The sequence below is a fragment of the Myotis yumanensis genome, unplaced genomic scaffold (assembly GCF_028538775.1).
Source record: "Myotis yumanensis isolate MYYU_CA2020_CCGP unplaced genomic scaffold, mMyoYum1.0.hap1 SCAF_2, whole genome shotgun sequence".
Classification (NCBI taxonomy): Eukaryota; Metazoa; Chordata; class Mammalia; order Chiroptera; family Vespertilionidae; genus Myotis; species Myotis yumanensis.
This window is the reverse complement of record NW_027223753.1, coordinates 119,498,826-119,513,853: the sequence shown is the minus strand read 5'-3', so window position 1 is coordinate 119,513,853 and position 15,028 is coordinate 119,498,826. Positions and strand designations below refer to the sequence as shown.

At 35.2% G+C, this 15,028-nt stretch overlaps 1 protein-coding gene across 9 annotated transcripts in view; it reads right to left on the bottom strand.

Annotated features, from left to right (window-relative positions):
• The window catches only part of ROBO2 (roundabout guidance receptor 2), a 691,429-nt gene that overhangs the window by 120,076 nt on the left and 556,325 nt on the right, over positions 1-15,028 (bottom strand). For all 9 annotated transcript variants that reach the window (XM_070406004.1, XM_070406006.1, XM_070406010.1 and 6 more), the window contains 3 exons: positions 14,625-14,749; positions 10,129-10,300; positions 4,223-4,428 (listed from right to left, as the gene is read on the bottom strand). In XM_070406004.1, coding sequence (XP_070262105.1) covers positions 4,223-4,428; positions 10,129-10,300; positions 14,625-14,749 — 503 coding nt within the window. The remainder of the gene's footprint in view (positions 1-4,222; positions 4,429-10,128; positions 10,301-14,624; positions 14,750-15,028) is intronic.

Genomic DNA, 15,028 nt, shown 5'->3' with positions numbered 1-15,028 from the left:
TGATGACCACACAGAATAAGGCAAGTTAAATATAGAATCAAAATTCTGCAGTGAACATGAATCTAATTGTTGATGAAATATGGGAGGTCATAGAATATACTACCTGCTGGGTTCAAAATGTAAGCGGGTGGATGACTGAACTTTTCAGAATTGATTCTCATGTAAATCTTTAGTTCATGGATGTTACTGTGATTCCATTTTAATTTATTTTACATGTCATTATGTATTTTAACCTAAGGTTCAAATTGCTCTGGAACATCATTCTTTGCAATATTATCTCCATACAACTATCTTCCATTATGGAAGTGATGATGGGGGAGAGCCTTTGTGGGAAAAGCTCTTCTTTCAGATGTGGCTGAGCACATTAGTCATTAGAAATCTGTTCATTTAAGAAGCATCACTCACAAACTAAATATAATGAGCTGAGTTGGATTTTAATGGGATGTTCATTTGAATATGGTCTCTGAAAGAGTGAAGAATTTGCATTTTATTATAGCTGTTGAACTAAAATGTAGCACTTGTTATTACGTGCAAATGCTACAAGAAGGGTATGTAGGTAAAGCTTCTTAACAGATCTCCTTGTCATTGTGGGGAGATACAAGTCTGACATTAGCTGTGGTAGATATGTTTTAATGAGTGTTCAAATTTTCTACTTCTCAAAAGATACAGATTCAGCAACCAATTAGCTGAACTATAGGAACACAATGTTCATCATTCTATTTCCCCTCTTGCATTAAGTATCAAAAAAATAGTGAGACACAAAAGAATATAACCTACAGAAAGTCTTTTGATATGAGTGAAGTACTGCAAAACCCATTTTTATCTCCCTTTAAAGACAGTCATGTTACAGAAAGAGAATCATTTTTTTGAGTTTAGCAAAAGTGCTATCAAAAGCCTAAATCTCATTGCTAAAAGTCACTCCTATGTCATCATCATCATCGCATTCATTTTTATTCGTTCAACTTTAAATAATGTCATTTCTGATCACAGGCATTTCAAGGCTTTCCCACCCTTTTCCTTTTATCCTTAAGCAAGTGCTTTAAAAAGAGATTCATGTGCTGTCAGCCTCCGTCACCTACTGTACTCCTTGTGCAGTTGGCTGCAGACAAGCCCCCAGGAGCCTGCATCTCAGACAGACTGCTCAGGAGTCTGTCAGAGGGCTCAGAGTTTGACATCATCAAGCACCCACCTTTAATTGCTTTTTTCAAACATTACTTGGGATCCTGACCATTCAAGCACAACCTCTAATTCAGCAGTACAGTCAAACTGCATTAACCTCCATGGCCCAAGTCTGCCTTTAGCCCACAGAGAGAGAGGTTAAAATGTTTACTCAAGGGGAGTTGGCATTAATTTCTTAATAACTCCCATTTTGTTCATAGAAGGTTAACAATTAATTTACAATCAATAAAAAGACAGGCTAAAATCTATATTAATTTATTTTTCTTTTAACTGAATTAAAAAGCATTTTTTCCTACTTTGAGCAATAATTAATGCTTGTGCCTTAAAATAAAAATGCATTTAATATATTGAATATTTGTGTGTCTGTGTGTGCACACACAATGTAAAAATAGATAAAATTTTCCTTTTTGTATATGTATCTGTATGATATACTGATAAATACAAAGTAAGTATATGATTGCAAATAATTTGGCATTGTAAGTGAACATTATGAGCATTGTAAAAGGGAAAATTCAACATTGTTTTTTGGGTTTTTTTGCTTTGTTTTTTTCTTCATCTTGGTTCCTAATTTCTCCCCAAAGACCAGATTCTACTAACTCTTCTTCCACTGAATCATTTTCAATTGATTTTTTATTTGTGCACTATTACGTCAACCATCTTAGTGCTGGCTCTCATTCCCAATCTTTTGATTACTATAATATACATTCAAGTGTTGGCATAGCGCTTGCTGCATAAAGGGAGGCTCTCTTGCTGCATAAAAATTGAATATATTTTTGAAGGGCAGGTCACCCCCATGATATATCCTCTTGGTAGTTACACCTTGTATAATCCCTCAGCTTGCCTGTGGAAGGCCTGTTGATTTACTTCTTGCCAACAGAATTAAGCAAGGGTGTCAGGATGTCATATTTCTGATCATGCTGCTAGAACAGCAATGCCTCTCTTGCTAGGAGACTCTCTTTCTTGTTGACTTTGAGGAAGCAAGAAATCACATTGGGAATATCCATATAGCAAGGAACTAAAGGCAGCCAACAGTAAGAAAGATTCTGAAGTCATCAGTCACAAGTAATTGAGTGCTGCTGCTATCATGTTGCTTGGAATCAAATCTATCCCAAGTCAATCTTCAGATGACCCACCTGATTATAGACTTTTGGACCCTAAAGAAGAAAACCTAACTAAGTCATGCCCAGGCTTCTAAACCCACAGATATTGTGAGGTAGTAAATGTGTATTGCTTTAAGCCTCTATGTTTTTTGCTGATTTGTTACACAGTAGTACATAGCTAATACAATACTCAGAAGTAAACATTTATTTTGATTGAGTTGATCCTGAAGCAGGTGTAACTTACTTAAGTTGGCAGGAACAGGCATCCTCTGTTAAAAGACCAACAAGGCTTATTCTTGTCCACAGGCTTACATTTAAACTCTATAGCAACTTAACCTAAAATGTAAGATATTTTATGAACTAGTTAAACCTGTCTCCTATTATTCAGTCTCATCTCTTTATGTTTTCCACACAGCTGTTTGGTCAAGCCAATTTATCCACATTTCCTTATAAATGTCCTTTGTTCATGAGTTTAAATCAGCTGTATTTGTCATTTTAAAATTATTTAAATATTCTATTCCTATCATTAACTTTATGTAATTAAGATTTTCAATTTCATGGATTATGTACATACTGAGGGGTCCCTCAGTGTGGCCTGTTTCCTCTCACAGTATGGGACCCCTGGGGGAAATGTCCGCCTGTCGGCTTAGGCCCGATCCCCAGCTGGCAGTCAGATATCCCTCTTGCAGTCCAGGACCCCTCACTCCTTACCACCTGCCTGATCGCTCCTTACTGCTTGGCTCGCTGCTCCTTAGCAGCAGGCTCCCTACTGCTGGGCTCACTGTTCCCTAGTGCTGCTGCAGAGGCAGGAGAGGCTCCCGCAACCACTGCTGCACTCGCCAGCCTTGAGCCCAGCTTCTGGCTGAGCAGCGCTACCCCTGTGGGAGCTCACTGACCACCAGGGGGCAGCTCCTCTGTTGAGCATCTCTCCCTGGTGGTCAGTGTGCATCATAGCGACCGGTTGTTCTGCCATAAAAGTCGCTTAGGCTTTTATTATATAGACACCTGGTGCATGAAATTCGTGCACTGGAAGGGGTCCCTCAGCCCAGCCTGCACCCTCTCCAATGTGGGACTTCTTGGGGGATGTCCGACTGCCTCTAGCAATCCTGGACCTCTGGCTCCTGATGGCTTGCCTGCCTGCCTTACTGATTGCCCCTAACCCCTCTGCCTGCCTGTCTGATCGCCCTAACCACCTCTGCCTGCCTGATCTCCTCTAATTGCTACCCTGCTGGCCTGATCACCCCTAACCACCTCTGCACTCAGGACCTGATCTTCCCTCCCTCTGGATGGCTGCAGGCACCCAGGACCTAGGCCGGCTTTGCCCAAGCTGGCTGAAGCTGCAGGGGACCTTGGGCAGGCGGTTTTGCCTGGGCTGCAGCTGCAGGCACCCGGGACCATGGGGCAGGCAGCTCATCCCTCTCCCGGGCCACAGCCACAGGCACTGGTGCCTGGAACCATGAGGTGTGCGCCTTGTCCCTCTCCCAGGCCACAGGTGCAGGCCCAGCCACTGGCGCCAGGGACCGCGGGGCAGGCAGCTTGTTCCTCTCCCGAGCCACAGCCTGGCTGCTTCCCAGTCCTCTCTCACAAGCTCATTTGTTCCTGCCTGGTCCCCATTCCTCTCTCCCTAGTGTTGAGTGTCTGAGCCATTAAGGCATGATTGTGTGAGGGTGTGATGACCATTTTCATATTAGCTCTTCATTATATAGGATGGATTTGGATGAAGGAGTAAAAACTTTCTAAGTCTGCTTAAAAATTATGAGTAACATAAGAACAATGATATTCCCTCTAATTGGAATTCATCATTTGTACAATACGAACTAACATGGACCATAATAAAATGTAGAGCAATGTGCAGGGATATGAGGTTTTAAGTTCACACACAGTTTTCTCTAGGTCAGTACATAAGTTGGGATAAAGATACTTACAAGTTGAACATTACTTACCCGTAAGTTTTTAATCTGCAATGTTCCTTTGTCTTGTATAGTTGCTCTTGGATCTCTACCCAGAAAAGTGAATCCCTCCTTTAACCAGCTAATTACAGGAAGAGGATCACCAGTTGCTTTACATTTCAGTAATGCTGTGCCATCTACTGCTAGTGTTTGGTTGGCAGGGCCTTGTAGAATTATGGGTGGAGGTCTATCTGTTAAAACTAAAGGACAAAGATATTTTCAGAACATTTTAACTGCTATAAAGTTCAGTAGTCTTGATATAGAAAGTAACGTTAAAGCCCCCAAATCAATATTACTTATAACTTATTCTGTATCCATCAAATATTTATCATCTGTACACACTATACTGAGGCCATATTATTATTTATAACTTTGAATTACCTATGATTAAGATGCTAATGGCATAAAATTCTAACATTTTAGAAAGGCTTACTGTTATTGAAAGGCTTAATCATATTAAAATGAAAATATGGATGGCTTATTACAGCCATCATAAAATGTCTGTTTTATCTCTCATATGCATATTTAAGAAAGACAGTGGAGGATACATGAGTAGAATCAATTTTCACTTTTATTTTATTATAAATATATGCCTAATACATAATTTCACCCTTGCTATCACTAGTTACATGCTTTATGTATATAGGCTATAGTATTTCTGCTGATGTCAAAATATTTGATTATAAATAAATTATATCCAAAATTGTTATTGAGTCTTTAAATTATAGTAACATAATTTGGATGATATAACTTAATTGGTCCTTACAATTAAGCAAAGATAAGCAATCTAATTAGACTTTATTTATGGTATGACAAACATTGGGTTTTCAATAGTGTTTACATATCTATCAATTCCTGTATTTGTTGGATAAATTTTCCATAATCTCAACTTTTATTTCAGTGTGTTTTTAATTAAATTTTATCTTCAGTGTTTTTAGAAGTATTTTGTAATGATTTAGGAAATATATCAGAATATATAGTATTATTTAAATGGGTAATGAAAATATGGAGTCAAATGGAGGCAAGCTTACATGTCCAGGTCAAAGGAAAGATTCTTAGAATTAAGAGAAAGTTCTATAAACTTAAACAAAGATTTTGGTTAATTATCCAAGATATGTTTTTTTTATTTCATGCATATATATTATTTTCTTAATAATAGTTTCTTTTTTCTAGATTACTTCATTGTAAGGATACAATATATAATACAGCATAGAAAACATATGTTAATCAACTATTTATTTTATCTGTAAGGCTGTCGGTCAACAGTAGGTTATTAGTTAAAATTTTTGGGAGTCAAAAGTTATACATGGATCTTCAACTGCAAAGAAGGTCAGTACCCCTAACCTACACATTGTTCAAGGGTCAACTGTGTGTGTGTGTATGTGTATGTGTGTGTTGTGTGTATTTTTAAATGTTTTAAAAACATATTTTTATTTGTTTTAAAAATATATATAATGTGTGTATTTTTAAATGTTTTAAAAACATATTTTTAAATGTTTTAAAAATATATATAATAAATTAAATGTTTTAAAATTGAAAAAATAAATATCAATTTTTAAATTGTACCTGAATTTAGAACAAACAAGCAAGCAAACACACAAAAAAGACCATAGATACAGAAGATGACAGTTGCCAGAGGCAGGGAAGTGCTTGGGTATGGGAGAGATGGGTGAGGGAGACATATTTTGTAAATTTATAAAAAAGACATACCACTGTTGATGTTCACTGTTTGTTAGGTTTCTCCACCATAAAGTTAAATTTACCCCTTTTCATAGCTGTACCCTCAGGGAGGAATGCCTCTAAGTAGTCCACACGTAAAGAGTGGGGAGTTATGCTCCACTTCCTTGAGGGCAGAGTATTTACACAAACATTTGGAACTATCGTGCACAGAAGGTTTGTCTCTTCTCCACTTATTAATTTATTTAACAATATTTTTATCAATATGTACTCATGCATATTTATTTTATATTTTGACTTATACTCCAATACCACTTCATTTGTTTTGCTGCTCAAATTTCTACATTGGCCTTTGGGTGCTCATTTATTTGGCTCCTGTGCTCCTTTGACATCTACCTCCAACCCCCAACAACGTGTGGGTTTTTGTTTTTGTTTTTCTGAGTACTTCCTTACTTTCTGATACTAGAAGATGCTCCAGGCTGATCTTATATAATTTTAGCCATTTCTTCAAAATACACACATACACTGTTGACCCTTGAACTATGAGAACTATTATTTAGTTTATATATAAAATTATAGTGGATTCTATTTCCACTAAGCAATTGTGAAGAGAGTTTTTCTCAAGATCATGTTATATTACAATGTTCATAATAAAATAGTCTTATTGCTTATCAATCTTCTAATCATTTTGTCTATCAGTTTCTATAAATGCCAGTATATGATTATTTCTCAACCTATATGCATCATCTTTTTTTCTATTCTTTACAGTCCTGAGAAAAAAGCAATACAGTAAGCAGCCTTTTTAGAGCCTATCATGAGAAAACCAATCAATTTTAATTAAAGATGCAAGTTATTATATTGGTCCCTTGCCTGGAAAGATGTAGTAGATTTTCAACCAACCTAAGCCTACTACATCAAAATATACATTAAAATCTGTGTGCAGGCATGTATGTATGTAGAAAATCTTATAAAAACTCAAGAAAAACAATAAAATACTGCTCACGTATTCTTTACAAAACAAATTAGACCTATTATTTTACTGATTTCCTTAATCAAATTATTTACTTTAAAAGTAAATAAAATAATCATCAGAGAATGTGAACGTACAATATCATATCAATTATGCCACCTCTGGCGATAATTGGGCAATTAGATATTCAAATGGGAAGTTCCATAGAATTTATTTACTTCATGGACCAAAACAGGAAAGGCAATTCATAAAACATTATAATTTTTAAATTCAGCAAGAAAAATAGTTCTGTAGTAGCAGAGTAGATACTATTTAGTGAGTTTTAAATAACTGTTTCAAATTAAATATCTATATAGAATTCAGGGAACTTCTTATAACCTAGTTTTATTTTCATTTTCTTGAAATCATTACATATAGCCAAAATGCATCTACTTTATTTATTTATTTATTTATTTATTTATCTATTTTTTACTTCCCAAATATTTCACTCATCTTATTTTAAATGAATTTGATCAATAAAGTAATTAAAACTCTCCTGGCCAGAAGGAATTTTCAGTTCAATCGTGTTATGGGTGAAAGATGACCACAGGTTTCCATCACATTAAGGACAATGGTTAAATGAACACTTAGGGTTTGCAGTGATCTGTGAACAACTCCATGGTTTTCTCTGACTATGCATTATAAATCTCCAATAAATCAGTCATATAAGATTGTGATGTAACATTTTTGTCAATATAAGATATAAGTACATGTCTTCCCATCAGTCCTTTTAGATTCTATTGACTCTACTCATAGAATTCTCATTACAATATTTTAATTTTCTCAAAGACAAGGTGTAGAAGAAAAGAAGAAATGAAGAACAGTAGCAATGAATTAATGAGGTATTTTAATGGGATATTTTAAAACTCAAGTATATTGAAGCATCTTATCTCAATCTATAATCAGTAAAATTATCATTTAAAAGTTCCTTTCATCACCATTAGCAATCTCATCTTATATGAACACTTGAGCTAAAAATATTTCTGAGAAAGAAGTCTAAGTGTAAAAACATAACAACAGGAGCATTGCTATAGATGTTTTGCTTGTTTCTCAGAACATGGCATATGCTTTCATTCTTCATTGGAATTTCAATCGGCTCTAAATGGCCCTGAATCATGCTCACAAAAAATGTTGAAAATAAAAATAATGGATCACATATTTTTAAATTGATAACCAAATTAAAAAAATTCAAAACACTAAAGCTGAAGTCATCAACCAATGTGGCGAGTTAAAATTTGGAGACAGAGTTGTTTACAATAATAATACGTGTGTGCGAGCCTTGAAGTTAAGTTTCTTTACTCTAAGAATCAATAACTCTATAACCTTCATTCAATGTTTTTGAAAAAGGATCTTGATTTTGAGATTGCTTACTTAAGTAAAAATCAATGTAGTAATTAATGTTCAAGCCAGTTGTAGGAAAATGTACAGAGCCATTTTGTTCACCAGATTTAAAACTGTTTATCACTGTCTTAATTTTGACCTTAGAAACGCAGTTAGAATAAGTACTGCGTTTTGTGTGATCATGTCCTCAACTAACATAAATTCTGAAAACAAAAATTTTCTGTTCCATTATATTAATCATAATTCTGAATATCCACCTGTTTCATGAACCACAGTCATACCATAAACCAACTTTTCTAATTCCTCAATTTTATTTTCTACAAATATGTTTTTCCATAAAATTTTCTTCATTTAATAATATTTTAGAGTCTGTCTTTTGTAAAATAATATAACCTGAGATCTTCAAAGGATTGCAATAGAGATCTTACGTGTTGTTTCAAATGTTTTGTAATAGTGTAGACTAAAACTTGGCTTTGGCCAGAATATCAGATTTTCCAAGTATATGTACCTGGACATTTTTGTTCATAGTAGAAAACTTAAAATCTTAACAAAGATGAACAATTATATTTAGTTTAAGGAAATATGGACTCATGAAGAGTAAAAGGTCATGTCCAGCTACAGGAACAGCTCAGCACCGATCCTTCCTAAACCTGGCTTCTTTCCGTTTGGCAGCAGCGAATCTCTGCAGCAGCAGCAAGTGCAACCATTCACTACCCAGGACACCACAGCCAATGTTTGTCTGTTCTATTTACATTATTTCCATTCCTGCCAATGTGCTGAATCAAGCAATAGCAGGAACATTACAAAGCATTGCCTTCCTATTAATTTTAAGTGACCTTTTAATCTACATGTAAATGTGAATTGTATGAAAGCACATTCCACCAGAAGAGAATCAGAGAGGTCTCAGACAGAAGCTCTTGTGTCTCAGAATCATAGTGTCAAGAAAAAAAAAAAAAAAAAACTACCCACAAATTCACAAATATAGGAGAGCAGAAAAAAATTTAAGGCATCAAAAAAATAGAGCTTAAATTCATGCTCATAGGTTAAAAAAAGTATCTAAAACTCCCTAGTTGTCATTTGTGACAAGCTGTTGGGGGAAAAATCAGTTAAAGCTCTTGTCTCTTTTCCAACTTTTGCTATGAGTATAGGTGCTTCGTTTAAGATTCCTAGTACATCTGTTCAAATAAAGAAATAATAATTTTAGCATCCAACAGCAGTTTTGAGGTGTTTAATTAATTTAACACAGTGAATGTATAATTAAAAAGTCATAGGATGTCACTAGCTAACTAAAAACCCATCTCCATTTCCACTGAATATTAAAGATGCTATATTTCTCCTCTAGTAAAATAATATTATTATCTATTAGAAGCAAACATGTCTTCACAAAACTAATTAAAATATACAGAGAACATGTCTGTACAATTTGACAGTGGTATCATGTCTTTAAAATAATGCATCGCTATGTTTTTAACAATAAATAGATTATCTTGGAAGTTCTCTGGGAAAATAAATGGTATTAAATCAAGGAGAATTATAAACTATTAAAAATGTTATTTTATCTAGATCCAAACTAAAATGATAAGAATTTATTAAAATAATTTAACTAACAAATCAGAACATTTCACATGTTAACGTGAATCTTGCACTAAAAAGTATGCCCTGGTCAGGTTACAATATCATCCCAATATGCCAAGGTTGCAGGTTCATTCCCCAGTCAGGGCATATATAAAAATAAACCAATAAATGCATAAATAAGTAGAACAACAAATTGATCGCTCTCTCTCCCAGTCCCTACTCTCTCTTTCTAAAAATCAACGAATAACCATTTTTTAAAAACCATTATTTCCATAAGACAAATCTAATAATACTGCACCATCAGTAACTTCCAGTTGAGCTTTTGCTAAAATGCTTCCTGCCACAGTTAGGGCCTGGCAAATATAGTAACCCGCATCTGAACGTTGAATGTTGGTAATCGTGAGGTCTCCAGTTGGTGACACAGAACATCTACTATTGGGCTGCTGTGGTTGGTTTGGGAAAAGCAGGTTCTGTGGAAGCAAACACAATCTCATCAATATTCTTTTCCCATTTGGAAGGAAAATTACACTAACAATAGCTATTGCAGTTATGGGAATATGGTTGGAAAAGAAAATACGTAGGTTTAATAAAAAAAAAAACACATAGTATTGAAATAATTTAATGGCACATTGTGAGTTTCACTGAGAAACTTTTTGCAAATGATGGAAAAATAATATGCTCTAAAAAGCCAGCATGCTCTAGTTGAAGGCACAATCGTCTTTAAAAAATAAGTATCTTAGCAGTTTCATCTTTTCCTAACTTTCTGATAATTACTTCATATATTTGAAAGATGGTTTGCTGATCTGTAAAATGGGCATAATAATGCTTATCTGACTCAACTCATAAGAAAGTGAGGCTATGTAATGAAACATCAACTATGCATACATTTTATACGCTGCACATTACTAAAGAATGGAAAATATATTTTCTGCTGATCATTTTTAGTACATGATATTATCAAAATTTCTCCTAACAATGTGAAAAAAAATGTGTTACTGAGACTGACACAGAGCCCAGTCCACTTGTGCTGTAAGTTTTCTACGTATCGTAAGAGCCTCAAAGTGAACTATGAACAAATGCTGTAGGCCAAGCAGGATTAATAGGCAAATCAAAGAAAATAAAGAGAAGATAAAGACTTTCTGAAGTATGTGTGCAATCTTAAAAAAATTTCATAATAATACTCTTTCTTAAGTTAGTTTACTATCTATCTCATATTAAATATAAGCAGACTAATCACAATCTTTAAAATGTTTTCATATGAGAGCAGGGATATTAACTGCCATGACCTATGTTGCTTTACTGTTACTCAATTAAGAAAAACATTTGGGTGTCATAAATTATATTGAGATATATTTCCAAGATGGATTATAAATAAGAACATATCAATTTTATGTTGTATTTATTTACAAAACAGACATTATAACCCTATGCGATCTGTTTCTCAATATAGTAATTAATTTTCCAGGTTTGTAATTAAACAGTTTCAATACGTTAAAATAAGAAGATAATAACATTCAATTAAAGGCATAAGACACATTTCACCTTAAAATGTTTTTTACCCTTGAAGTAATACCAATGGAAGAGGATAAAATAGGGTATTAACACTTTTCAATTACGCTAAATGACTTTAATCCTGAGAATGATGTCCTACTTTAATTAGAAGCTCTTCTCTTTATTGCAACATGATGGATGTCCACTTTATTAGATTCAAGTGTGACACCATAAGCCCACTTTACATAAACATTACCATGTTGTTAAACCCTTTCTAAAAGAAGTGATGTTTGCTAGCATGTCAGGAGCATAATTTCAAAATGCCATTGCCCTGTTATAAAATTTGTATTACTATACAAGGATAGACATTTTTATCATATGAAACATCATTTGCGAACAAGCTAATTCTCCCATGGAATCCAGATATATTACTGAAATAAACCATCTGAAAGAGAAGGGTCTAAATTTTAAAGCCACTTGAAAATGATACAATAACTCAAAGTGTGCACTTTCCTACAATTAGCCATTAGAATACTGATTTACATAGCACTAATACATTAGATGGGTTTAATTCTCTCTGGGATCTCTTCCTCTACAGTGTAATATCAGTCCACCTTCTAAATGATTCGTTGACATGGAAAATGACATATGATTGAGGTTAACCCATCATCTTTTATTCCCTGCTTGTATGACTTAGGCAAAAGATAATGGATTACAAGCAAAACCCAGAATTTTACAGAGCTCTTCTTGCTTTGAAGTGCCTGGGTATCCTATTAGTGCTAATTGGCATTATCAGCACATATTGAGGAATACGGACCATTAAGTCCAGGCCTCTTAACTCTCTCTTCTGAAGGATTGTCATAGATCACTGCAAAAATTGGATACTGGAGATAGTAAAACCAATTTATTTTTCCTGATACCCCAATTCATGATTTAAAATTTTACAATCTGCTCCAGCACTTCTCTTCTCTCTCTCTCTTTCTCTCTGATGTGAGGAAGACAGGTAGAGAAGGAAAAAAAAACAGACCTAAGATTATAAGCAAATCATATCATCTAACTGGAAAATTTAACATCTATGGAATTACATAATGATTTGTCAAATAACAGAAGAAGAAATGCTCTGAAGTTATTTAATCATTACTTTTTCAGCACCATTAAAACACCATGTAGCATATTAAAATATCATGTTTATTTGGCCATGGGAACAAAGCACATTTTCTGCAATATCTTATAACCTGGAGCTATTTCAGGGCATGGGATTCACACATGATATAGCTGTATCTATATAATAACAAAACATGCTACAATGGTGCTTGACTCAATACATGGATTTACAGTGTAGATTTGCCACAATCAAATTGTTTTACATCATGTTACCTGCATCGTTTATGAATAAATAATATTTATTTCTCTCCTGGCCCCAGCCTTCCCAGGCCTGTGTGGGTCTGGGGGCAGAGGGTACCGGAGCAGTGCTGAGCCTCTCCTTGGTCTTGGACAACAGTGTCCGGGCGGAGGAAGACCTCAGGCCCTGCAGCCTTCACCTGAGCAGAAGCATGAACTTGCCACGTAGCCAGGACTCAGTGGGGAGCGGGTGCATTCTGCATTTTCCCATTTCTAACCAGATGTTAGAAATAATACCATGTTGGCCTTCATAATATGTAAGGCACTTTTCTATATAAACTAAATTATGACATCTCCATAACTTATGTGAAGTAAAATGTATTATCCTCATATTTTAGGTTGAGAAAATTTCAGTAAAGATGAATAGTGCTGCAAAGATTGTACATTCACAAGAGGGAAAATGGCTTTAGAATTCTTTCCTTTTCGCGCGCTCGCGCGCGTGCGTGCGTGTGTGCGCGTGTGTGTGTGTGTGTGTGTGTGTGTGTGTGTGTGTTATAGCTAAGGTCATGTTGTTTAACACTGAGTTTAGAGTGTGTGATGCTTTTATCCAAAATCAATTTTTAAGTGAAGAATTGAGGAACTCTATGTGTAGATATCAATTTTATAGTTACAAAGTGATTTTAAAAAGATAGGAAATAAGGCCTGAAACAGTTCCAATGTTAGATAAGGCAGTGGTCAGCACTTTGTATTATCTTCCCATCACTAATTTTACACCTCACAGATCATAGGGGAGTGACTGCATCAGGTGCATTCAGGAAGGGAGGAGAGACAATTTGTCCACCCAGGTCAAGTTTTATAAAACTGCTAGTTTGGGGTGTAACGGGAATAGATAGGAGCTCACAAGAATTAAAAAGACCACTGAGGGAACTTCCTGATGCCTCTCTACCCAGATGATCATGCCTGAGTTCTGAGCAACAGGTTCTCTTAATAAAGGTTATGGCAATTCCCCATACGTATCTAAAAATCAAAGTTTTTCGATTTCCTGATAATCGTGGTTTTCATTGTTCCTCAGAAAATTCTCCCAGGACTTGGCCAAATAGCAGAAGGTGCTGAGGAGGAGCACTATAGGCTTCTTCCTGAGAACTACATGTCTCCTTGGCGATGGTCCTGGAACATCTAGAAAAAAATATCTCTAGGTCCTTCAGGAATGTATAGATAAGTTCTTAGACAAAGAACCCAATTTCTGATCTGGTTGAAGCTGGAAATTCCAAACATAACCTTAGCACCTCGAGGCTGAGTGTTCATCACAGTTTGGACCAAGTCTTAAATGAGAAAAATTGTGCATCCAATTGAATTTTAGCAGAGAATCTGAGAAACCGGCTGCTTAAAGAAGATAAACCAGTGCACAGCAAAGACCAAAGTGTTAGTTGCTTCCAGTTTGTAATGTATTATTGTCTGTCCAACCCTACTGTGAAGGAATCTAGAAAGGATGATGGAACAAAATATTTTTCCCACACTTAAATGGAAGCATGCTTAACTTAATGATAAAGAAAAAGTTATTTACACTATTTACCTAGGAAGGTAACTGAAATTTGTTTCCTGGCAATTTAATAATGGAAATGTATATTAACGGGATGTTCTAAGTGCTGTATGTTGTCTCACCATTCCAGGGTAGTTCAGTGCAAGAAAACGAAATGACTTTTCTTTTCAGAAAGTTTAAATAGTGACAGCTTTTGGTTAGAATTAAAGATCGTTTGTTACATGGAATTGTATTGATTCTATATAAGATACAGAATTTTAGAAAACCAACACCAGAACATCTAATTCCCACTTATTTTAAAATGAATCGGTTCCATTCTTAGAAACAAAGTAAATTCAACATTGATAACAAGGAAGACAAAGCAAACTTTGAGGCTCACCAAAGGCAGGGGCTTCACAGAAGCAGTCGATGCTCACACTCACCTGGCTGCCTTCTTTCTGCCAAAACACAGCTGGCTGTGGATTTCCTTTAGTCTCACAGGGAAATGTCACTGTTCGACCTTGTGCAACAATCTGATCTCTTGGCCTAACCACAAACTGTGGAGGAGCTATAATTTAAATGGAAAGAAAGTGTGTAAATATAAACTGTTGAGAAAGAAAAATGTAACCAAAGGGACAATCTGGTACTAGGTGGATGGCTCAGTGCCAGACAGAGGCTACAGTTTTTGACTTATTTTTAAGCATTTCTCATAAACAATGGGGAGAGGAAGAGAGCACTCTATCACATGTGAGGAAAGAAGTAAACGTATTAGTAAGCACATTTGAAATATTGTGCATTATAAATTCATAGGCCATAAGGTTGTATGGAAATATAGATTTTTATGATA